The sequence below is a fragment of the Corvus moneduloides genome, chromosome 8, assembly GCF_009650955.1.
Source record: "Corvus moneduloides isolate bCorMon1 chromosome 8, bCorMon1.pri, whole genome shotgun sequence".
Lineage (NCBI taxonomy): Eukaryota > Metazoa > Chordata > Aves > Passeriformes > Corvidae > Corvus > Corvus moneduloides.
In genome coordinates, this window is record NC_045483.1 from 14,778,649 (window position 1) to 14,804,182 (window position 25,534).

A 25,534-nucleotide genomic window follows, 5' to 3' on the forward strand; every position below is an offset into this window, starting at 1 on the left:
ATGGTTCAGCCCAACGGCTCGGGGGCTTGGGGGGCTTGGCGAGGCTCTGGAGGGAGTGTGCCGGGAGAGCTGTGCTGTTTTTTTGGGTTTCCTTTGTGTTCCAGCTAGCTGGGAAAAGGTTCTGTTGGCTTTTTCTTGCTCTTTTTTCCCTTCCCTTCCCCTTGCCTCACTGCCTCCCTTCCCTCCTCGCCGGTCCAGGGAGCCTGTGGGGTGGCCCCGGCTGGTCCGAGCCCAGGTGTCTGTTCCTTCTCTTGGAATTTTTTGTATTTTGAGCTTTTTAAAAATCCTGTTCTACCCTGTTTTGTGTGTTAATAAACAGTTTGTTTTTTCCACTTTCACTTGCTGTGACCCACTTGTCTTATTGGTGGAGGAAAAGGGGAGGCCCTTTTCCCTTTGGAGGAGACACTCACTTTGGAGTGTTTCCTCCTGCAGTTTTGTCTCCAAAATCGAGACAGCCCTTCACCTTCAGGGTTAAACGTTCTGAGTGGATAAACTTTAAATAAATACATTCATTTTTACATCGTCAAAGCTGTTTTCCTTGCAAAGTTTCCTTAGCTTGGAAGAAGAGCTGATGTATTTGTTTCTAGAAGAATTATATTTCGTAGAAGATGGTAAGAAAGAAATATTTTCCCATGTTTTTTCCTTTTCTGTTGGAGTGGGTTTAGTTGTAACCTACCCTACACTTCTGGATGGATTTCTCTCTGTAGCTGGCACCAGCCACAGTGAGTCTGGCCTATTACCTACAACAAGGTAAGCCTAAAAGTAAACCAGGCAGCCACAGGAGTGCTTGGTAATTGTACATTAGAATATTTGTTAAATACTTGTGCACTGCTTTGCTTCTGGGAAGTTCTTATCCAGTTCATGTGCCTGCTGGCTAGTTGTTCTCATCTTTTAGGGAAGCTGGGACCACATCCCATTTTAGTAAGGTTTTGGGACCTTCTTGGTCAGCTTTGATGTCCATTCCTGCCTGTCTGAATCCAAACTGAAAAAAGTTTCCTCTCTGCATTGAAATGTTGATCTGGGACAGAGGTTCTGATGAGAAAAATAAGCATAAGGGGAGTGACAGTGATGTCTTCAGATGGTGAGTTATGAATTACAAATTACAGGTGCAGTCCTCAGTGTCAGTTAAGGATAAGAATGTGATGGATGTGAACAAATATGCTCTGGTGATTCAACTGTTTCTGCATGAAAAGTTGTCAGTATTGTTTATTTATAAAGTACCACGAAGATGTGCTGGGTTTCATAAATAAACTGAGAAGTAGAGGGGGAGGCCAAAGATGCTAAAATTATCAAGGTTTTTTAAGTACTGCTTCAGTTCTGCAGTTCTTACAGAAGAATTAAAATCATAACTTTTTAAGGTGGGTTTATCTATGATAGCTGCTGTATTTCTATATCGGATCAACATGGTTCTGAGTTTGCCTCTGTCATTTTATTCCATGAATAAGGTGATTGGTGCAAGGTATTCAGGAGACTTTGAAAGCAGTGCAGTAATATCAAGTCTTCAAATACATGTTAATTACAGTAATAATATTTTGAAAGTCTGGAGACCAGAAAAAATGATTCCCAGAAGGAAACCAATAGTTCCAATGAATTAACCTTCAAAGAAAGATTCCAAGTATAGAGAAATAAGAAACCTCTTCGATGCTGATATATCAAAATTTTCTTGAATTTTATTTTTATGTAGTTGTAAGAACATGGATTTTAACTGTGTATGTTAGGAGAGAAGAGAATTAAATGAAGAACACATTTTTAAATACTTTAGTAGCAGGGTGGTTTTTTTACACAGAGTCATTATCATAAATCATTATTTTTGATACTTTTATTAGATACTTACGCATGGAACTCAGAAAAAGTAAAATTTTTATTTTATTTCTCAGGAGAGAACAGGTAAGGCCAAATGTTACCCTTGACAGGCATAAAGATTGTCAGGATTTAGTCCACACTTGGTATTTTCAAACTGTTTGCATTTTGCACTTACATCTACTGAGTGATGATGAAAAATCACTATTTGCCTGTTGGGCACTCCTGGATTAAAACCCACAATTTTTACTTTAATTTCTTTTAATACACACATTTTGTAGTGTAACAATGTTTCTCTTGAAAGACCAAGCCTGTTTTTCAATTTCTGTGCTGCAATAGTATTTTTGAGTTTGAGCAAAAACCCCTCATCTGTTGATTTCTTACACTTGGACTGTATAATAACTACTTATAGCCCTTCATACCTTTATTTGGCACAAATGAACCTGGAAAAACTCAATGCTCTGAACTTTGGTGGCCGAGTATAGACATAATCCCCAGTAAGCAAAGAGGGAATAACGTGGATGCATCAACATAAAGAGCGAACAAATGCACTGACAGGATATAATGAGCAGTAAATTTAAGAGGGAGCTTTTAGTGAAATTGGAATGGAGTTGAAGTAAAGGAAGTGAAATTTAAGTATGGCACAAGTATAACTTGTGAAAAATACTATTTTCAAAAATGTTTACCACTGCAGTGTAATAAATAAAACCAAGTTAAATGTGCTGAGACAAAGTTTTTTTTTGAAATAGAAATACCTAGATGAAGCAGTAAGTTTAGTTGATATGAAAGACAAGTTGGTATACTTGTATAAACTATATCTGAATGCAGGGAGTGACACTGTCAGAGCAGATAATATAATGCTTTAAAAGGAAATTTGGAAAAAAGGCATGTACAATGAGAAAATGTGTTTATACTGCAGTAGATTAAAAGGGCTGCAGATGCATTAATTGGTGCTTTGGAGTAATAAGCTTACTGAGGACAGACTCAATGTGGGGCTTTTTAAATGTCTTTCATGTCTTCAGTACTTCACGATAGAAACAGATTTGTCAATGTACAATATTATCATTAAGATAATTCCTGTATTTGTGTATTTTTTACTAGCAAAAGCAGTCAGAAATGTACTTGAAAGGTAAGGAAAATGCAGGAGAACCCTCATGAATGCTGATAGAAGCAGTTAGCTTATGCTGCTGGTTTTGTTTTGATAATTTGCTAAGTGTAAATGTATTTAACAAGGTTCATACCCTTTTTATTTATTGGTGCATGCCAGCTGCTGTTTATAATGCAACATGTGCTCTGGACAATATATGCAGGGTAATATTTATTTTAATTTTTTTTGCAGGTTCAGGTCAGCTGCACATTTTGTTATTTTACTTTTTCCTTCCCTCCACTTCCCTTAGGTCAGGAACCATAGCTTCCTGTAATGTGGTTTTCGGATATTCTCTAAGGAAATTGAATTTCTGGATTCAAAAGCTGCCCATCTCAAGTTAGAGAGCTCTTCTTTCTTCATGAAAACATATTTATGAAACTATATAGCTTAGGAAAATTTTAATCAGCTTTATGAAAGTTCTTCCTCTTTAAACATAGTAGGAAAGCTGAAGGAATTTAAAGATAAAGGCACATTGTTGAAGTTTAGCAAACTGTCTTGAAGGTTCATAATAACACTGTAGGATTTAGGAATTTAAATTCCTTTTATTATAGAATCAAAACCACCTGTAAGTATATAAAGTACTTTGCCTAGTTTACAGACTTAACATTCCAAAGCAGTATGGCCAGGAGCTCCACCTTTATTTTGAGCTTATGGAACTATTAGGAGCTTGATAGGCTTCTCTCAGAACAGAGTGAATGTTGAAAAGAACCAAGTCCAGTTGGAATGCAAACTTAGTGGGGTGTTTTGTTTGGGTTTTTTTTTAAGTTATGCTGTGTGTTAGAAAGTAAGATACTGGAATTTTCACTTCTTTAAATGATGATTCTTTTGGGAATGAATGAGGCTAGTGGTGGTTTGCAGTTATTTTTGCTTCTCATTCTTTCTGAACTATGCAGCTGCAAAATTATGGAATATAAACTATGTGGCTAGAAATTTTACTTGTCTTATGAGTGTTACATGCCTTGGGCTAATACAGCTTATAAAATCTGGTGGCAAGCTTAAAGAAATGTAAATAAACTAGTGTCACATGTACTGTATAAGCTTGTTGATACAGACAATATCATTTAAGTTATATTCAAGCTAAATAAGAAATCTGTTAATCTTATTCCTGCATGCCTCTTAAAGCCCACAATAATTTGGTATATATATTTTTTTTAAATTATGTAATAAATTGCTACCTGAAGCATGTAACTGCTGACTAGTCAGTGGTTAGCTGATGATTTACAGATGGGAGCGAGATGATCCAGACTGCAGGCCAAGGAGCTTTTTATAGTTCTGGTGTATCATTTGGATAAAATTGCAACCAGGGAGGCTTTGGAAGAAGGGTGATCAAGTAGCTAAAGTGAGGTACCTCTTGTTAGGTTACTAAATCTGTTCTTTATTTGACTGTGGTGAGTATGGTGAAACTTGCTGGGGCATTCATTAAAACATCTGTCTCTTGGGCATCTCTGCAGAGAATACTGAAATCTAAAAAGTGTGAGAAAGTGATAAAAGTGAATTCACTTTTATAATTTCAGTCTGATCCTGTTATTTGCCTCAGTGCTTCTGTCCTGGATCTTCTTCCCTTGCCCTCTTCTGGCTGTTGCCTGCAGTCCTGGACCTCACTTCCACATTTCACTGTAGATGGTGAGAGACTTCCCTGAGATGCTGAGCTGAGCTTATCCTGATGATGGTTTCCAAAGCTTATACACAGATATTCTGCACTGGTAAAATGGGTACTCTCTGAAAGTATTTTAGCTCTGAGCAAAGAGTTTATTGTAGTGAGGAATTGCCTAGAAATGTGTAAAGACTTCTGAACTGATCTAGATTTCAGTGAGACTCAAGTATTAAATCAGTATAATTTAACATGATTCCAAGTGTCAGGCTCGGGTATGAAGACATTCTCGTACTAGTTTTTAAACCTCTTTTAAAAATACTCTTTTCAGTCTGTAAATGTATAAAAACATAATACCTAAGATAAAAGAAGTGTCTTAAACAAAAAGAAGCCAAGTACAATGTACAGAACAGCCCTATGATTGTTACTCTATACTCACATGCAAGAGAATGTTGTGACTTGCTTTAATAATGTCAGAAGCTTCGTTAACCTATAAAACAGAGATAAATTGAACTAAGAACTCCAGGTCTGGCATTCTGAAAAGCACTGATTTGTTACAGACAGAATCAGTGTTTGTGGTGAAATCTATAAAACATTGAAGATACTTGTGTTGCTGGGTCAGGTGATGTTAACTGCATCATCAGTGGTTTTTATATTCTGTTGATATTCTCCAAAAGAGGTTGGTAGTTGACTCTCTCAGTCAGTTCAACTCCAAGTTATTTCAGGAAGTTGTTATGCATTAATTTTGCTGTTTTATTAATATTATTCTCCTCCTCCCATCCTTCTTGATAGTTGAACTTAAACAGATGCTACAGCTGTGCAAGTAGCTGTGCTAGCTCTAGGGCTAGCAGTAGGTCCTTAAAATTCTGAAATCAGCTCTAGAAATAGCCTTTAAAAGGTTTACAAAGGTAACCATCTTATTTTGTAGTACAAGCCATAACTGCAAACGTGATTTCATCTACTTTAAGATAAATTTGCAGTCACACAAACTGAAGTAACAGTGATTTATCGCAGCTGTAAAAGATTGGTGCAAGCTCAAAAACCTACCCAACAATGAACGTTTTCATGAGACTTATTGCCAAGGCAGGTATAGGGGAGGTTTTGTTTTTAATATCTCAGATGATTTAGTTGATCAGAGTGAGAGCAGAGTGGCAATTTATAATTGACAGACTAAGTTAAAGCTTTCTGTCAGGCAGCACTAGGTGTGGAGGAAAGGTCAATGAATGCCACCACAGTTTTTCATTGCTCTTGGTAGCCAAGTATCTACATAAAAGTCAGTGTCATAATTTCACCAAGTGACAACATATTTAACCCTTCTTTCACCAGTTTCAAATGCAGCCACTGCTGTGAGCTGGGACACTTGTTAAATGGAATGGCTGGATTCAGTTGTCATCTTAATCTGCAAGAATGGCTGTAAATTTTCAAAACCTGTGCCCTTCAAATAGGTATGGAGATTATACGTAAAGAAATTTTGACAGTCAAAAATCATTCTTTCAAACCCAGGTACTTACAGCACTCTGTAAAGGTGCCAAGGAGTCCAGCAATCTTTTTGATTTATTCTCTACACTGTAGAGGGAGCTGAGAATACAGCAGACATCTGACATCTTGATGGAGTTCTGGAGATATGTTCTGAGGCAGGAGTTGTTTGCTGATGCCTTTAAGTTTATGGTGAACTCTGTGGATCAGTAGCCAGACTTTCTTGTACTGGATTTTAAGTCTTGGTACACTGCATCTGCTAAGTGGAAGTGATTTCAGGCTTTGCAGCTTGACTTTCAAAGTCAGTACTCTGTGTGCCATATTCTCATTCTTTCAATCTTGTGTGATTAAATCATGCCACGTTGTCCCTGAATTTCTGTCAAATCATACTGGTTACAATTAGGAATGCCCCCTAAAGGCTTAATTGAATATTCCTTAGGATTTGGCAACACAGAGAAGATACTGGTTTTCCAAAGAGACCTGCAAAACTGTTGTTCTATGGCATTGACAGAGTTACTCTCTCAGGTATTCTCCCTGAGAAAAGTCCTAAGTATGTCTCTTACAGAGATGGGTAGTTATTTTTCATGTTCAGTGGTGGTATGCAGTGAAAATGAACTCAGACTTTGCTTGAAGGTTTTCTGTCTCTGCTCAGAAGATCCCCTTCCTGTCCATCGCTGGGGCACTGGGTGTCCCTGGGAGGAGCCACTGCTTTCACTGCCCTTCTGCTCAGATGGGTTTCATAGCTGTGCTAAATGGTTCACCTGTTTAACAGGAACAGCACCAGGAGAGCTTTCCCAGAGAGGTTAGGTGGTTGTGCTTTACTGAAACCCGACTGATTTAATGGAATCTGTAAAATGAATATAGGTTTGTGTGTTGGTTTTCATACTTAGTGATTTAATAAGAAGCTCAGTCTTAGGGGTGAAATTAGCTTTGCCTAAACAATGCAGGTGGAGTTGTCTTAAGCTGTCTGAAGTTGACTCATGTATCTCAGCTAATTCTTGCTCACAGTTTTTGTTCTCCTGGTGTTTCTCAGCAATGCAATTCTTATTCATCCCAATGCTCAGGCTGAATTCAGTGAAGTGGGAGGGAGAGTTGCTTGCTCAGAGTTGCAGCCTGAAATACCGGAAATGTGATTTTGTTGCCAACTCACCCAGAAGTCACATGAATAATTCTTGTTCTGGTACTTTGATTCACTTTCTGTGGAATAATAACACTTAGAGAAATGTGTGTAATTTTAAGGGTTGAGAATACTCAGATGTGCTTTATAAAACAAAGAACATTAGAGCTTCCGGTGGTAGGGACCTAATGAAGTTCGTGTCATTTTTGCTTCTACTAGATCACTCTGGATTTTGTCTTTGATCATAAAGCTTGTGTGAAAGCATAAATATTTTTGTTGCCATTGTTCCTTTGCTTCTGATCTAACTGTTCTCGATACCTATTTTATTTTGCACTGGAAGCAAAGGGAGCTTGAAATTCTGTGTTTATTCATGTCCTGTACTATTATCGAGAAAGATTATTGCAAAATAAACATAGTTCCGTTCTGCCACAACCAGCGAGAGAATGAAATGAAAATGCAGTGAAAAATAACCTTTGAAACTTAGCATAATTCATAAAACAGTTTGCCATTTCAAATATCTGGAAATCTGTTCCCTTAAAAAAGGTTAAGAAAATTCTGTTGGCCAAGGAAAATACCTTTCAGAGTAAGAAGCAATATATGTATATGTATACATATATTGTTTCTAGTCTGTGTATTGGAGTAATAGAAAAGGACACAGAAGATACTGCCTTTTGCTTTCCTGCAGTTCCCTTTCGGTCTTGGCTACATGAAACTGGTTTAGTGTAATACTTTAATGTTTCAAAAAAATTTTTCAGTACACACAGCATGATAATGATCTTTAGATGCACATGTATCACAGTAGATAGCTGTTGTGTCGTTCATTATTGTAGATGTAAGAAACATCAAAAGCAATTTAAAATTCCACTTATCTTGGCTCTGCTGAATCCTAAGATAGTGTCTGAGTATCTACACAGTAGTGTCTGAAAGGTAACACATCCCCTCTCTAGGAGTGGTTAGTCTGATGAAGGAAACATGTCTGAGTGGTATATCTCCAGCATCTATAACTCTGAAATGAAGTAAATTTATGAGGAGAGTCTTTTTAGATAGAAATGTGAAAATAACATCAGAAAACAGATTTTCCTGTTCACTTAATATAGGAATCTTAAGGCATGGTTGAGTAGAGTATCAGATTATTCAGCAGCAACTGTATTGCTTTTAGTTAAGAAGTGCTTCAGGGCTGACAGTCTTGAATATTTTGCTGTGAAAAGAGCGCTCAGGGAGCCATGGACACTCAAAATGAAGCTGCTTAGTGAGATTCCCAAATTCTTACTCTCCTGACTTAGTGCTGCCTGGAGAAAGCTCTGGGTGAACTTGAATGTCCTGTGCATGTGGGCTCAGTCATCAGCAGCCTTTCCCCAGTCCTGTTATGCATGGGGCTGTGCTGAGTCCGGCTGTGCCACTTGGGGAGCCCTGACCTCTTCCCCTTCTCAAAATAGATGGCAATCCCAAAGGTTTGCTGTGGGCTTCAAAGGGGGCACATGGGGTGTTGTGCAGCGGTAAGTGCTGTGGCAGGGGAGTATGAGGCTCCCTGCTCTGCCAGGAAAATCACTGTGTTTTGGGACTCCAGGGTCTGCTACAGCAGAGGACTTAGACTTTGAAGGGTAGGAAGGAAGTATTGCAGAAGTTGTGATTCAGGGCTATTTTTTTTTTTTGTGGGGGTGGGGGGAAGGCCTGATTTTTTAAGGATTCCTCTGGTGTGCCCAGATGGTACACTTGGGTCAGGTTTTTTTCTTCATTTGCTGTTGTAATTGGTTTTGTGTCCACAGTATCTGAAAATGTCTCTTTTTAAAGAAAGTTGACAACCAGACTTCTCAGAGATGGAGATTTTAAAAAGTGCCAAATCCCCCAAAAACTAATTCCAGAGTTGTCATCTTGTAATAAGATGCATTTTATAGGTATAGAAACATTTCTGAAATGAATGGAAAAGCAAATCAGAGCATGACACATAGATAATATTGCTGTAGGTAGACAACTGCTGTGGATGTGTTAAGCTTTGCTTCAGGTATATTGCTGTTATGGGAGTGCATGCGTATCTTTCCATGAAATGCTTTAAGGTAATATTCTATTAGTCTACATAAATATTCAAATTGGTTAGGCCAGAATCATACATAATTAAGACATTGAGCCATTCTTATTAATATTTTCCCTAGTCTGTGCTGAATATAATTGATTTTGCTCAGGAGCAATCAGTTCAGATTGCTTGGCTTATGTGAAGGACTTGGAATGAAAATGTTTCTGTTTAGTCTAAAAGCACCTAATACAAAGATTAAGAGATACATTGAAAGTATGTATTGGGGTTTGTGTTACAGTCTTGAAATAGCTTATTTTTGGAAATAAAATTTCTGCTTTTACCTAATCTTTAATATACAAAGCTTTCAGAAAGCTTGGTAAAGAAGGACTTCTGATATCTTACTATTCTGTGGCATTTACTGGGGCTAATTTGTGGCATCAGTTTCTATATTTCTCTAAGTGCCTTGCTGATATTCTATAAGAACTTGGAGTCTGGTGGAGGGTAAGTAAACAAATTTTAGAGAAAGGGGCCTAACAACCAAGGAATAGCAAAGTTAGCTTCAGTCAATACCAGAAACACAGCAGAAATAGGTATTTAAAGGAAGTTTGAAGGAAATTTATATTTACTCTTTGTTTAATCTTTGTGAGGAGGAAACTAATCAAAACATCATTGAAATATTCAGGTTTAATGTTAGAATTCTTATTTGATAATCCAAAGAGTGTATGTTACAGTGTATTTTTTTTCTAATACAGATTAAGGGGTTTTTTTTGTTATCATCTGGCTGCTGCTTGGCAGCCTGTAAGATATGTTACATTGCTTCAGTCAAAATTCAGTAATGGTGCGAAGTGTTTGTACTGGCAACTTGCTGCTTTAAATTCTATACATTAACCATCTCCTATGCCAAGTCAGTGAGCACAAAGTAGTAAGTGTATGAGCAGCAAAGAAATAACAACTACGTGTGTTCCATGTAGTGCAGTTATAAATGAGAAAATGGCATTTCAATGGAAAAGAGACGGATGGGTGCCCACGCTGATTTTGGATGATACAAGAACTGTCTGTTGTGCCCTGTACTTTCTGTGCTTTCTTGTCTTTGATGGATGATGCATCTTCCACACTGGTACACCCAGCTGCCCGTTACTCTAACAGGGGCTTGCCCAAGGAATGAATGTCTAAGGTATTTATTTTAGGAATTACTTAAGGACAGAATATTTTTTTGCCATTCTTCTTCAAGCAGGTTGTGGTGATTTCCTAAAGAACACAAGTTGTGTCTCACTTGTAGACCAGTTCAGTCAGTAGCTCATTAATTATATGTGTACCAGAAAAGACAGTCTGTATCTTTTCTTTACTTGTTTTTTCTTCATTTACTGCTCATAGGTATACTCTCTTCCCTGACCTTGCTTTTATTTCTTTCGTGACTTCTATTTCTTCAGTTCTTTCTGAAGACAGTCTCTGTTTTTAAAAAATAAGTGCAACGGGTCTTACTTATCCTTTCATGTAATTTCAGGCATCCGTGAAAGGTGCTGTCACTCTCAGTATTGATTCAAGGATCTGAAAACACTTCTGAAAAAAGAATAAATTATTCTGTCATCATTAGTTTGGGAAAACTTTTAAAACTGCTGAAAGAAATGAATTGGGAAACCATTAGGAATCATGGAGCTTCATTTAACATAGTTGTGATCACTTCAGGACATGATTCCCCCCAAAGGCTTTGGAATTCCTTGTGGATATTGCTGCCAGAGTTTATTATTTTAAAAGCAATGCGTTCAGTTACAGTTATTGTACTAGTAAATGTTTTAGGAGCCATTTGGTAGAAAGGCACACTGGGAGGTAAAGCTGAATATTTGCAATTGAGTATCTAACAAAAGGTGGTTGAGTGAGCTGAACATTGGCTAATGTGAAAGAAACAGATACAAAGCAAGGTAGGAAGAAGTTAGTTGTGTAGTGGAAATTGAATCAAATGGTAGGTGTCTTTGTATTATTTATACCAGTGTTTTGAACAGTTGTGCTGAAAGCTTTATTTCAGAGATTGCGGCTATAGCTAAAATGGAAAGAACATCAAATATTGAACAACACAGCCTTAGGAAGCTAATTTTAAGTACTGGGCTGATAGATACAGCATCTGAGACTGAGATTAAAAAAAGACAAATCCCAACTGAGACCATCATTGACCACTTTAGCTTGGAAGCTGGGAAGTAGATGGACTCGGAGATAATTGGTGTGTTACATTCGTCACATGGGGTGAAAACTGCCTTCCCAAATGTCCTGGGAGAATTTTCTTAAGGCCCATTTTCTTAAGGTAACCACATTTCCCTTCACCAGTGCAAAATCTCTTGAGAGATAAGACATGAGGATGTTGCTTAGGCTTAAAATGAGTACTTTTAACCAAGTAAGTGGAGTCTTCTACTTAAAATAATTAATTATTAATTCTGTGTACTGATTGTGCACACCTTACTATATTTTCAAATTGGAAATAAAAAGCTGGCTGAAAGTTTAATTACTTCTAGAAGAAATCATTAAATGTTTATTCTTTTCTGTATATGTATTCAGTAAAATTATATTAACATAGGGAATTTTTGAAGCAAATAATCTAATAATATTAGTGCTGGAAACAATTGATACAGATTATTTACAACAACAAATAAAATAAAAAAAAAAGGTAAATGTTGCATTCCAATAGTTTTCCAATTCGACTTAGGCGGGCAATATAGAACTGGGATTTGATATGCCAGAGGTTGCTTTTATAGCCTCACTTGTGACATGTGGGTCCTGAAAGAAAATATTGTAAAGGCAGGTGTTGTGGCAGATATAAAGCACATTCAACCTGTAGGCTACAAGTTGGTGATTTTGATGTATAACCCCCAATTTTCTTGGTCTAGTTAGGGACCCACATTGGGTAAAGCAGAAGGAGGTTCCAGAAAAGGTGACGGTCTGCATCGTCATGTTTAGGGTTCCTCAGTCTGACACTTACTGTGACAATTCTCTTGCTTAATGTCTGGTCTCTGCAGTAAGTTTAGAGCAGATTACCTCTGTGCTGTCTGAGTTTCAAATTTTTAGGGATTGTTCAATCTGTTGTAGTCCACTTCATAAATAGTGCTCAAGGCCAAGATAATCCACAACAGCCAATCACTCGGTTACACAAAAGTGCAAAAGTGTCATCATTTCACCACTCTGAGCAGTGCTCTGATCTACCTGATCTGCTTTAGGTGGGAGATGGGACTGGATGACCTCTTGAGGTCCCTTCCACTCTGGATGATTGGGAGAAACAAATTATCTGTCAGCCTGCATTTTCTGCCTCAAATGGACACTAGCCCAAATCTGTTTTTTAAAACATTTTGCAGACTTGAAGCACCTCCAAAAAGAACTATAAACTTGTATGCTGGACTGTATGCGTTGTGTGTGGTTCACTTGTCCTCTGTGAATTAAATAAGAATAATTACTAAGCGTTCAAAACTTCGGGCTGTCACTCTACTAGAGTGAGTATCAGTAGCTGTCTGAAGTGCTTTAGAAAAACTTCTTTGTCACTCGTTATTAGCAGCTAAAACTCTGTTCCTCTGTCTTTGACACCAAATGGAAGGCTAAGAGGAGCATTCTGACATTCAGTCTTACTGGTTGAGGCAAAATAGAACAAACAATTTAGATTTCCTAAACTATCTCTTTAAATATATCATTATGAAAAAAGATTTTCTTTTGAAATTCAGCTAGGAATTATTTAATGATTCCAGACCAGGTTTTTTTCAGGCTTTCATTTTTCATATATATTGCCCAAAGGATGCACAATGAGTTCTGCATTTCATTGAATTACCAGAAGGTATACATTGTCATTTTTAAAAAATACTACTGCATATAGCTCTTTCACAGAACACAATTGCAGTCCCAGCAGAACTTGTCAGTTAAGCTATAAACATAATAAAAAACAGAAAACCAATTTGTGGGAAAATCAAAATTACTGCAATGAAAACTTTTCAGTATTTTTCTGGATTTATATTCAGCAATTGTTTTAGTAACTGAGAGACATGAGCATTTTGAAGACGATTCTGAGCATAGTTTTCAGAAATAATATGGAAACTTTATAATGCTCTTCTAGAAATACACAAAAATTAGCAAAACTAGGGAAAGCGAAAGGAGTGTTTCAGGGTTTAAGAGAAGGGCCGTGAGCTGAATAAGAGAAGTGCTGAAAAGATCCCACAAAGGAAACAAAAAGTAATATAAGAAGTGTAATAAAAAAGGAAGGGTGACTCGGGAAATTTTACCCTTTTGCCAAAGTGACTTAGAAGTAAGTTTTAGTAAAATCTCAATTAGGAAATCTGAATTCTTTCTTGTAAGAATTTTAATTAAATGTTAATAATTTATTTGGTACTCTTGTTAAAATTCTTGAACTTAAGAACTCAAAATTTATTTGTAGAATAATACCTCCTGACCGTATTGTATGTAGTGTATAAAACAGGTTTGGCCCACCTGTGGAGCTCCAAGGCAGTTTGGGGTGCTGGTGATTATTTGGCTGAGCCCAGGAGAGAGGAATGGTTATGCTGACCTTGCCATGAATCACCATGGTAAATCACTTGCAGAAACCATTTTGGAGTGGGGAACCTAAATGAACTTCTTATTCCTACTGAAATAAGTGTAAAAATTCCTGTCCTGTAGGATGAAAATGTTTCTCAGCTCTTGTGTCTTGTTGGTGCTGAGCACACTGAAATGCTCAAATCTGCACATTGTTCCAGTGCCTTGTTCTCTCAGCTGCTCTGCAAGTCCTGGTGGTGTTTGCACCATTGCTGTTGGCGAATTCTATAAAAGTGTGGATGAGAAACAAACATAAGAATGTAATCTTCCCACAGCGCCGAGTTGAATGAGAAGCATGTCAAAAGCTAATTCTCCTGTAAACAATCTCTTCATTAAATCCATTTGCATACTGCACAGGCTTATGCAGTGGAGGAGAACTTTCAATTTTTTTAGCTTATGCAGTGGAGGAGAACTTTCAATTTTTTTAATATTCTGTATGAATCTCATTTTTCCCACTAAAAATGGATTTCAAATATATATTCATTGAAGGATGTGCAGTGAGTCAAAGGCAAGACCAAGAACACCAGGGCATGCAGACCCATGCTGTCACCAGTTGGCTACATATGCTCTTAGAAATAGTGTTTTATTGCAAGTTCAGACATAAGGATTTCCTTTTCATTGTAGAGAGAGCTTTGAACAATTCCTCCCTTTCTCCAAAGAAAATGTTGACAATAGAATCTTTGATCTACAAAAACTAATGCACATGAAAAATTTAATTCATGTAAATAATTCTGTTAGACTCAGTAAGACCCATCACAGGAAGTTAAACATGCATAACTATCTCTCAAGTAAAGACCATGCATGTGGTAGGTACAGTGATATAGTCTAAAAGTTCATTTACATAAAGTTCTGTCTTCAAAAGATGTAATGAAAATGCTGTCTTATCAAAAGATCATGTGGGGTTTTTAAACTAAAATTTGAAAAAAATTACATGCACTCAAGTTCAAAACTTTTAAAAGTAAGATTTATCTAGAGAGCTGAATGGTGTTATAAATACGTGTCCATGTTGTAGGCAAATAGTAATGATTCATCACATTTTTATATTCTCATATTCTATGTTCAGTTCAATATGATGTGATTTTATGAAATATCACTGCATAATTCCAGTTTACTATTCCAGTGCTATATATATTGTTAAACCTTTTTCTACAATCATCCACTCACTATGTAAGTTTTCCGGGTGCTGACTTTCTTGAATACAATTCATTAAACTTTGAGCACAGATTCCTGTATGACACTTCAGGTGTTCACTGATCTTTAGAAAAAACCTTTAGACCTTAAGTTCTTGTGGGAAAAAGAAGTTTTACTTAATAGGATCGTCTAGTTCAGAAATTCTCTAGTGCTTAATAAGTCATAAAATAGACAAGCAGATTTCTTTTCTGAAGTACTTAGAGTCCTATTAGTAATGCTTTGATTCCTACTGCTTCTTGTCCTGTTCAGTTAATTAATATCATCCTGTAGTGGAGTGGGCTTGTTCAAAAGCTGAAGCCTCTTTAACTCCCCCACTGTTAGGAAATCATATTAAAACTTCTATTTGAGAGTGACCTTGCTGCTTCCTTTTGTTAGTACATTAATACCACTGAACCAGTATTAGGGAGAGAATGAGTTGTTTGTCCTGCTAGTGATGATAATATTTTGTTTTACTGTTTGAATTGTGGTGTTGCTTTCACAAAAAGGCTCTTGAATATGATTTTACCTAATTAAATCAGTTGATGTGGTAATTAATATGAGAACTCTCCAGCTTTGGTGTTTTGAATGTGACCTAGCAGTCCCTTATATCACCCAAGAGGACTATTGATGAAAAGCCACCAGTATGAACACCAAAGACAAAAAAATAAGAGTTTTGCTTTACACTTTAAATTTCTGAAAGTGGGGTTATTGAACAGTGATTTTGCACAAAAGCAATGTTCTGTTTCCATACTACAGCTTCTCCCACATTCCATTAAATGGATGACAGACTATTGGTATTAATTTACACTTTTGGAAGGACTTTCATTTAAATAACGACTTACCTAAAAGGAAATTTCTTGATGCTTATGCTTTCTTTTGCTATCATCAAATAGCATCAAGATCTGGAAACTGCTGTTCTGCTGGTACTGTACAAATAAAAATGATAATTAGCACACTCTTACTGCCTCTTCGGCTATAGCTGTTTGGGGGCTGGTTTTGCCACATGAACGTGCTGTGTACAATGGAAGGCAGTTTTTGAGTATTTTTCTGTTTCCACTAATGCTTGATATTGCTGCAAGTGAATGGGTTTAACAAAAGCTGGTATATATGGAAGATAATGATAAAACCAGTTGGAATTAGAGGTGCTGAGAGACTAGGTTTTATTGCTTTCTACAGGATTTTTGTATGATTCCTTTTAAGAATGTTGACCACACACTTTATTTAGTTTAAAAAGACAATAAAACAGGCCACAATCCTCTTCAGGAAGAGAGGTGCCACTTCAGGCCTTTGTATTCATCTTTACTCTTCTGATCATTTACCTTTATGCTCTTTTAAGTTTTGATGTTCTCAAAGTCAGAAAGAGAAGCAGGCACTATTAATTACTGTACTTACATACTGATATATAATAAATTAATAAATACTCCCCCTATCTTTACAACTTTTCCTCCCTTGTGTTTGGGTATCAGACTGTGCAGATGTCCACCACACCCAATTCATCTTGTGAGCTGTCAGCAGCGTTTTCAGTCCTTTTTCTCTTTTCACTTGTTCAATCAGTTTTGTTATTGTTCTGTGACTCCCTCTCAGTCTGTTTGTATAGTTCTAATATTATCTGTTGAAGTACTAGGTAGTAACTCAGCTATGGTTTTCAGTTTGGAGAGGGGAAAAAAAGTGCAGTTTGTACCTGTATTTTATGATAGCTCCATGTATCTCTCCATGTGTGGCACAAAAAGCAGGTATCTTTTTTTTAAATTTATTTTTCTATTTCTGCCATGTTTGTGGTCCAAACTCCTTCTTAATTTGTTTCTGTGGTGCAGTTCTCAATGAATTATGGATGTTGTGGGAAATAAACAATATTCTGGTTTACCAAGAAGGATTTTAAAACCTTAAAAAAAATTTAGAAAAACTTAGTTTTTCATTTTACACTGCAGGATTTCAATATAAATTATTCTAGTTGTATTCTGATACTATAAAGAAATTAAATACATTTTTCCCTACCAGTGTGCCCAAGGATTTCACAGGATGTCTTCTCACACTCCCTTCGTATCTAACCACATGCCACATGTAAAGAGGACAAACATCTTAAACTGCAATATGTCAGCTGTTATCAGGCTTCCATGAAAAATGATTAACTACTATCTGTACTTAAATTGTTATTTTGGAATAAAAGATACTTCAAATTGTTGATGTTAAGTTAGCACGTAAGAGAAAGTGCAGAACTCAAAACACAGTTTCTGAACAGAGCCCCAGCACAGTCGTCCCAGATGTACAATCTTAGTGGACCAGGCTTTCTGTCTTTTTTCAAATTCTCATGGATGTTCACCTAACACACCTTTCTACTTGAGAAGTGGAAAACTGAATAGGGATTAAGAGGAAGTGCACAGCAGGGGTGGGTGTGGTTGGGGGTCTGGTTGTTGCTTCCTGTAGCACTTGAGTGTCCCTTTAGCTGGGCCCAGTGAGTGGGGCTCAAAGGAAGGATTCTGGAGGTTTCAGTTTTCTAGACATGGTCTATCAGCCTAGACACAGGACTGGGTCAGGTATGATCTGTAGCAGCTCGTGGGCTGCTCAGCAGAAAATCCAGGTGAAAGTTGACATTTTACTGATTTTTCATGAAGTTTGGGTGGGAGGTTTTGCTTGTGGTTTTCATGTACTTTCCCCTGTGAGTATTATCAGAGGAAATACATATTTTCATTAATGGGTCACACTTCCTTCTATGTTCACTATGCATTTGGGAATAGCAGTCTTCATCTAAATGCCTTGTCTTCCTTAGATTTGGTTATCTGAGCTGTGCTTTCTCTGTGGATGCGCTGCTGTGGGAGCTTGCAGGCTTTAGGCTTTACTGGGTGGGATGCAGCACCATCCCACTGAAGAAGCCTCAGCTGTGGAATTTGTTTACTCTGTAATGTCAAGTGAACCCAAGTCCATTGACTCTGGAGGCTTGGTAAAAAGATTCCTTCTCTCTGAGGGGTTATATAGGAAGTTGAAGTTTGTTTTCATTATGATTGAGAGCTCTTTATTTGATGCTTTTTAAATACTTCAGTAAGTTCTCTTATGCTGGGCATGTTTTGTACTTGAATGAGACTTTGTTGCACAGGGCCACATAATCCTGTACTTTCAATGGTTTCAGAAAACAAAAATCACAGCCTCATTTTAAGCAAACTGTGATTTATGGCTTGTTTAATTCAAATGGAAGAATTGGCAAGAAAATCAGAGAAATTACTTTTCTCCATTAGAGCAATTTATTCTTTTAGGTATGTCTGTACTGTAAAGAAAGGGAGTCCAGGACTGAAAGGAGAGCACAGGAAGCAATGGCTCATTGACTGTCCATGCTTCTCCATTGTTAGCATCTGCTTGGCGTGGTTTTGGTCCTGGTGTATTGATGCCTTGAAGTGGCTACCTGAAAACACAGGCTAGACAAGATTAAGAAAATAAGAGTAGGTATTTATTTGAAGGGCCTTCAAAGGTACACCTTGGGAGTCAAAAGCCTCCACCCAAGATGGACCCTGGGCACAAGTTCTTCACACTTTTATAAATTTGGTCCATTTGCATATCAGAGTTAATTCTCCAATTATAATTTCAGTTAATGATGTAATTACCCCAAACTTGCCCCTCCTCTCAAAGGCTTTAGTTTACATGTTTTTGGGGCCTGGGTCAACAAGGTGTCCTTGAGGTGCAAACCTAGAGAGGGTTTGTTATGTCTAACCAGCATGAAGCAGCAGTAGCTAACAGGCCGTATGAAATTTCAGTTACATACTGGGCAGTACAGGATTTGAAAAATATAAAAGTTAAAACCTAAGGCATCATTCCCCCCCCCCAAGTGAGGTTGGTTGGTTGGTTTGTTTCCAGTGCAGGGTGAATGGAATCGTGTTCAGCCTGTGCTGCAGCCCACCAGGGAAGTACATTTGTGCTGTGAAACTGCATGCATGGATTAAATGCTTTAGGATGTCAGTGCAAGTCAAGAGAGGGTGTTTGAATGATATCCCTTGAGAGCAGGAATAGTGCTGGAGGGCTCCAGAGGGCCAGGAAAGAATAAACCTGGTGTTGAGTTAATATCTTCTGAACAGCCTCCCTGGGGTAAACTGTCCCCCAAAATGTCTTGGGAGGAGTAGCAGAGACGTAAGATTTTAGACAGTCAACTGCAGCAACAGAATGGTTCATGAAGTGTCTGATAGCAGAGTGGTACTGACAGGTAAACTGCTCCCCAGCACTGTTTTAGTTGCATCCTGTGAGAGCTGGGACTGAAGGTGCCTTGATTTGAATTTTCAGTTACTTGGGCTTGAATCTTTAATATATTGTGCAAAGACAGTTTGCAAACTGAACTTTAAAATAAATACTTATTAGAAGGCTTCTCTGGGAATCTTCTTCCTGAACAAAACCAAAAAACCAACCAAACAAAGACAAAAACCCACCACCAACAATAAAAAACCAAACCCCAAACCAACCAACCAATCAACCAACCCAAAACCCCCCCAAGACCCAAACCAAACCAAAAAAACTACTTTAAGTAGATTTTGGTTTTAGAAAATACCTTCATTGAAATAAAGTGTGCTCATTTTCATAGTGTTTCTTCTGCTGGAATAAAATACTTAAAATGTCAGCTTCTTAGCACATAGCTAGAAACTGATAATTATTTAAACCAGCTGCCTAGTTGCAGTGTATGGTGAGATTCATCACTGTGATTCACTAGCACATCAGAAAAAAAAAAACGCAAAAAGCAACCAAGTGAAAATGCTATGGATAGATAAAATGTGAAAAGTACTTATTCACAGTTGGTGCATGGTGGCGGTTTATTTTTAAAAAGTGCAACCTCTATTAGAAGTTTGATTAAAATAAGTGAGTCAGTTTCTGTTATATCTGACAGCTATAAATTTGTTACAAGCTTTCCAAAGAAAATACATGAATAACACTTTTTTTTTTTTTCATGTATTTATTCACCAAACCCTTGCATCTGTAAATACAAGAAAAGGATGCTCATCACTGCAAAATTTCTGCAGGTCTTTAATTAGAAACATTTCCCTGTAAGCAGGTGACTGTATTCGAGGGAAAAGAGAAACATACCTATTTGGCTATACTTCATACATTTCATGTCCATTCTATTGCTTGTCCATAGAAATAATGTACAAAAATTATTCAGTGTAATTTCAGCATCAAGACTAAAAGCCACAATTTGTCCCAGCATTGATTATTTGAAAATGTTGTTCATTGTCGGTAGTTAAGCCTTGTTTCTGTGTTAGGATATTGAACATTGTAACCAAAACTTTCCTCCCTTCCATCCTCATTCCTGCGACAAATGTCCTGAGAAGGGAAGAATGTTATGAGTCGCATCAAAAGCTTAGTAAGTGATGCATTACTATATGAAAAATAATGTGATTTATGTTTGCCACTGAAGTTGTTCATTTTATTCACAGAATTGGTCTTCAGTACAACCCAAATCCTTCTTGATAACAGCCTGTTGCAAGTTCTTGCACATCACTAAAACTAATTAAAACCAGGTGGATTCTTCCCATGTAGCAGTACCACCCAGCTGAATGAAATGTAGATAACTTATATGAATTGTTAGAGAGGATGTTGTTTTCCCTAGGGACCTTACTGGAATGCTAGGATTCTCTAAAGCTGCATTTCTGAACAGAAAAAGAATCATATTTTAACTATGATATCCTTATTACTTTGTTTATAAAACGTGAATTTAAGTTGGCACTGTAGAGAAGAGGAAACCCTGAAGGAAACTTAATTTTTGAAACCTGATCTCTGTGTGAAAGTCTCTGTGAAACTCCGGTATAAAGATTTGAAAGGTTTCCTTTAGAAACTCAAATCTACATAGCTAAGTTTTGTTGGTTTTTTTGTTTTTTTGTTTTTTTTTTTTTTAATTTTGTGGTGTCACATTTTTCACAACTCAGTTTATCTTTCAAAAATATGAATGAGATAGCAGAATCATGAGCTGTGTTTACTGAGTATTCCATTTATGAACTAAATGATCTGCTTAATCTTGTGATTTATTACTAGTTTGATAGTTCTCCTTAATTAATAGGAGTTTGTTTTATGTGGGCTAATGATACTGGTTTCAATCAACATGTGTAGGGCTGTACGGAAGGGGACATGGAGGAAGAGTAGGGGGCCAGCTGACCTGTGCTGCATTTTCATGGAGTGCCAGCAAAGTTCAGACTGCCCTCTTTTTCTGGGCAGAATGAATAGAAGGCTGGAAAAACAAATTGGCACAATGAAAATTTTTTAAAGACAGAAGTACTTGTATCTAAGCCAGCTGTAAGTTTTGAAGTGCACTTATCTTTGCAAATCAGACTATGCAAAGTAGTCCAAATACAATATTTGTATCAAATGTCATTGTAACAGACCTCAAAGATGGTCTCTCTGTAAAACAGCATATTAAAAAAAAATGACCCAATATGAAGTGGAATTCATTATGTTAGTCTTTCCAAGCCCAGCCAATTTTAATTTTGGGTCTTTTTTCTTGACTGACTCAAGTTCTTTGCAGTCTCAGAAGACAAGTTGAATAAAAGAATAAAATAATAGAACATTGAGAATAAAACAATAGAGCATTTCATATATTTACCCACAGTGGGCCATCAAGTCACATCAAAATACACGTTTATATAGGAATTTTAGATTTGCAGAAATCTCTAGATCTTACTAACATTGCAGTGTTTTAACTTTGCTACATCAATAATTATTTTTTGTGTTCCTGTGAGTCAGTGTTGTTACATTTGCATCTAGACTTGAGGTTTTATGTGGTAGGTGTGTGCTGGGGCAAAGCACTTACTGTTCATATACAATGGGAAATGCTAAGAGCAAGACAAGTTAAGATGTCTTGTGTAACTGACTGTTTAAAAACTTTACAAAAATAAAAAGTTGATTTAAAAATCTCAAGTTTGCTAGTTAAGAGCATAAAATTTATTTTGAAATATTTTTGGTCTACTTTCTATCTTATTGCAAGCTGCATGTCTTATTTTGAAATGTACTTGTGTGCACTAGAGAAGTGTAATTTATTGTAAATGTTACATTAAAAGACTCATTTCTCAGGCAGTTGGAATTAGATTTTTTCAGAGACAAATGTTTCTTATGCACTTTGCATAATCATTACATTAAAACCCCAATTTCTCAAGTTGCTAAACCAAACTGCATTTCTTTTGCATTTTGGAAGGTTTTTAAGGGGTAACATCTTCAGAACAAGGGCATGTTCATATTGTATTGCTTCTGAAATAGCTGGGAACATTTGGTGATGGAAAGTCACTAAACTAGGAAGAACCACTTGTGAAATTCACAGTAGCTTAATATAAGGAAGAATAAACAACTTTTTCAATGGCCTGCATGCAGGGCCAGTCTGCAAGTGTATGTGATGGTGGTGGCATTTGATGGGTCAGGCATAGCTTAATTACTGAATTTCTACTATGCAGAGGTTGTAACAGGAAAAAATTTTTGGACTTGTCTGTTTTTGTTTGTCTCTCCTCTAGAAAATTAAATACTTTGTCTGTATATGTGAGCTATCCATGGTATGATTCCTTGTACCTCCCTGCTACGGCAGCCACTGCAAAGTGATTTTATTGTCCTCTAATCTACTGGAACAGTTTTTAACATGTCTTTTGCTTTACCTGCCTTTTTGCAGACTGGGAAGCCCAACAAGTACCTTAGTGGTAATTTAGAATCTACTAGTAAAGTGTGGGCATTTAGCAGTGTTAGAATTTTCAAGCTGGAGTCAAAATTCACTTCTTGACATATTTCTTGACTGTGCTTTTATTTAATAAAGAAGAAACTATGCACTTCAGGAAATGGTAATCTTTATTTATGGCTATGATGGGAAAATGCAAATGAAGCAGTGAATTTTGTGATTAGTATTTTACAGAGCAGTCACTTACTATAATTATATGTTTTAGATCAGTGGAATTATCATGTTCTATTAACCAGATTATTTCCTGACTTCTTGTAGGATTCTGAGTAACAACAAGATCTTGTGGTTGAAGAATGGCTCTTTCTTCGGGCTGAGATCCCTGGAGAGACTGTGAGTAACTGACCAGCCTTGCTCCACCTTCAATTAAAAAGTCTTTCTACTTTAAATATAGAAACAAACATCAGATAATGAAGTTGAGACGTTCTGAACTGTATTGCACAGTAGAGTTTCTAGGCAGTCATCAGCTTAAGAAACAGCATAAAAATGAGTGCATGGGGATGGACGTGGAAAATACAGGAAAGCACTGCCATCAGTTTGGAACTAAAATAAACATGCAGTCAAAGGCTTGTACCACACTATGTACACTATCACAGCAAAGACTGCTATATGTAATGGTAACACTAATATACCTGACATGTAGTTTGGGTTATTTAACTCACTGGTCTCCAATACTTCCATTTTAGTTCTATACTAATTTTAATTTTTTCTATATTTTAATTATAATATCAACAAATTGGACAGCATTTATCACAGGAGCAAACAATGATATTGATAAAGCTCCATGGCCATGTATTTCTAGCCAGTATTTGGAGGGGGAAAGAGGAGCTCAGGAGCAGCTAATGAGTTAGGAAGAAAACATTTGGAAACTTCAATGGAAATAAATAAGCAGTAACAGCTATAGTATAACACTACTTTCTGTATAGATAGGTCAGTCATTTGAGAATGATTGTGAACAAGCCTAAAAGGCGACTTTTTATATCTTTAGGCAACTTATGGTGCCAGTACATCTAAAATGAGTAATTATGTCATGCCTATCTTACAATATCTCCTGCAGCTTGAGCTAAATTACTTTCATACTGCTTTGTAAGAATAGCTTTATTATGTAGAACTGTTGATATAAAATAGTTGCTACATTCATGAATGCATGAATGTATTCTGTGTAGTATGACATATGAAAATCAACTTTTTTTGCTATAGATGTGTGTGATATGCATGCTGTTTATGGTTGTGGAATAAAGTGGGTAAGTATACCATACTGAGATGTTTGAATATCCTAATGGTGATTTAAAAATAAACAACTTATTTCAAGGTCTCAAGCAATCCCTTAAGCACCTTGAAGGGTTTGGATAAAGTGACTGTCAGAACATTTATGCTAAGTAATATTAGATTTTCTCTGTATATAGTTATAGTTGTATCAAATACTTTCCTTAATGTTAAATATTGATATATTAAATGATAGGGAATATTAAATAGTATAGAATGGAGAGTGGTGTATTATTTACTAACTGGTTTAATACTACATTTAACAGTGATACGAGGTTTGTAAAGAAGTCTATAAATATTTTAGACAAAAAAATTTAGAACACGGGATAGGATTACGAATTTATTGCAAGAAGGGAAATTAGTAAATTAAATTCTTATGTAATATAAGTAAATGTAAGTAATGTAGTGTTTAGAACTAAAGGAAAACATTTCCTCTGAGGTTTTTTCTAGGGTTTAATTTACATTGGGAAATTATATGAGTATGTACTTTTAAGAAGTTTATTAGTTAACTAGTGAGATAAATACTTCAACCTGAAAAGACATTACAAGCAAAACTAAGAACGGTGAGAAAACAGAAAAAGTGCCTGAGGTGTGTAGCCTCAAGTACCATCTCCATCTAAACCATTTTCATTTTCCTGTACTGGTTTTTCACAACAGTACAGATAAAATGAATATCATCTCCTCTGGTTATAATTCTGTTTGGCTATAGTATTAATATAAAATCCATGAGTGATCCATTAATTGAAGACTGGAATTCAAGTGATGACATTCTCATGATTCAGCCACTCTATTTCTGCTTCATTTGGGGCCAGTCTGGCCCCATATGCTTCTTATCAGTATCTGTGAAATCCCAGTTTCAGCTGGAGGGGTGAGAACAGCTGGAATAGTCTACTAGGAGGTGAGTGTGAATGAATTACAGCTGGATGAGCGCTCCTAGCTCTTGGACAAAGGTTTTCCCAGCTTTGCCTTTTCCACAGAACCTAATTCAGAGCAGTACTTCAGGTGCTCAAAATGGAGAACTATGGCAGCAACTGTTGTCTTTACTGTGACTTGTTAAAATGGACCAAAAACTTTCATTCCTTGCCTGAAAGGAAGTACTGTAGCAGGAAAATCCAGCTTCCTTTAAAATAATACTAAGTTTACAAGATTAGGTGCTTAGGAACATGGGTGTGCTGGAGTTAAGAATTACTTATTTAATTTGGCTTTGCACTCCTTGTGGTCCTGTTCAGAACAAAAAATAATGTGAATGCCATAGAGGAAAGAGTCATGTAAGTCAGTAAAATTTTTTTTTTACAGTTACCATGGGATCATGAGTTAGAAGAGTGTTAGCTTACACAGAAAATGAAATCATTCAATGTCAAACTGTAAAACTTCAGAAAAGTGAAATTTCAGGTGGAACTGAATGACTTGTATAGTCTGGCTCTTACCTGTTCTGGAGTCCTTAAACCCTCTTTTTGGGTAAAGAATGGTTTGAAGCCCTACTCCAGTAAGTGATTGAAAACTTTCCCCCTATTATTTTATTTTTCAATGCATGTCACAACAAGAAATGCAATAATATCTAGTAAAAACTGTATAATAATGATCAAAATACATGCATGAAATATTAATACCTTTACTGGGCATTTTGTAAAAATGCTTTGAAAAACACTGACTCACAAAAGGTGCACTTTCTGTTTTATGTACATTTATGAACAGTGACTCATGAGTGATCTGTAGAGATGGCA

General features: G+C 36.7%; 1 protein-coding gene across 1 annotated transcript in view; it reads left to right on the forward strand.

Moving 5' to 3' along the window:
• The window catches only part of ADGRA1 (adhesion G protein-coupled receptor A1), a 263,104-nt gene that overhangs the window by 25,073 nt on the left and 212,497 nt on the right, over positions 1 to 25,534 (forward strand). The window contains exon 2 of the mRNA XM_032116446.1: positions 22,806 to 22,877. Within this exon, the coding sequence (XP_031972337.1) occupies positions 22,806 to 22,877 (72 nt within the window). The remainder of the gene's footprint in view (positions 1 to 22,805; positions 22,878 to 25,534) is intronic.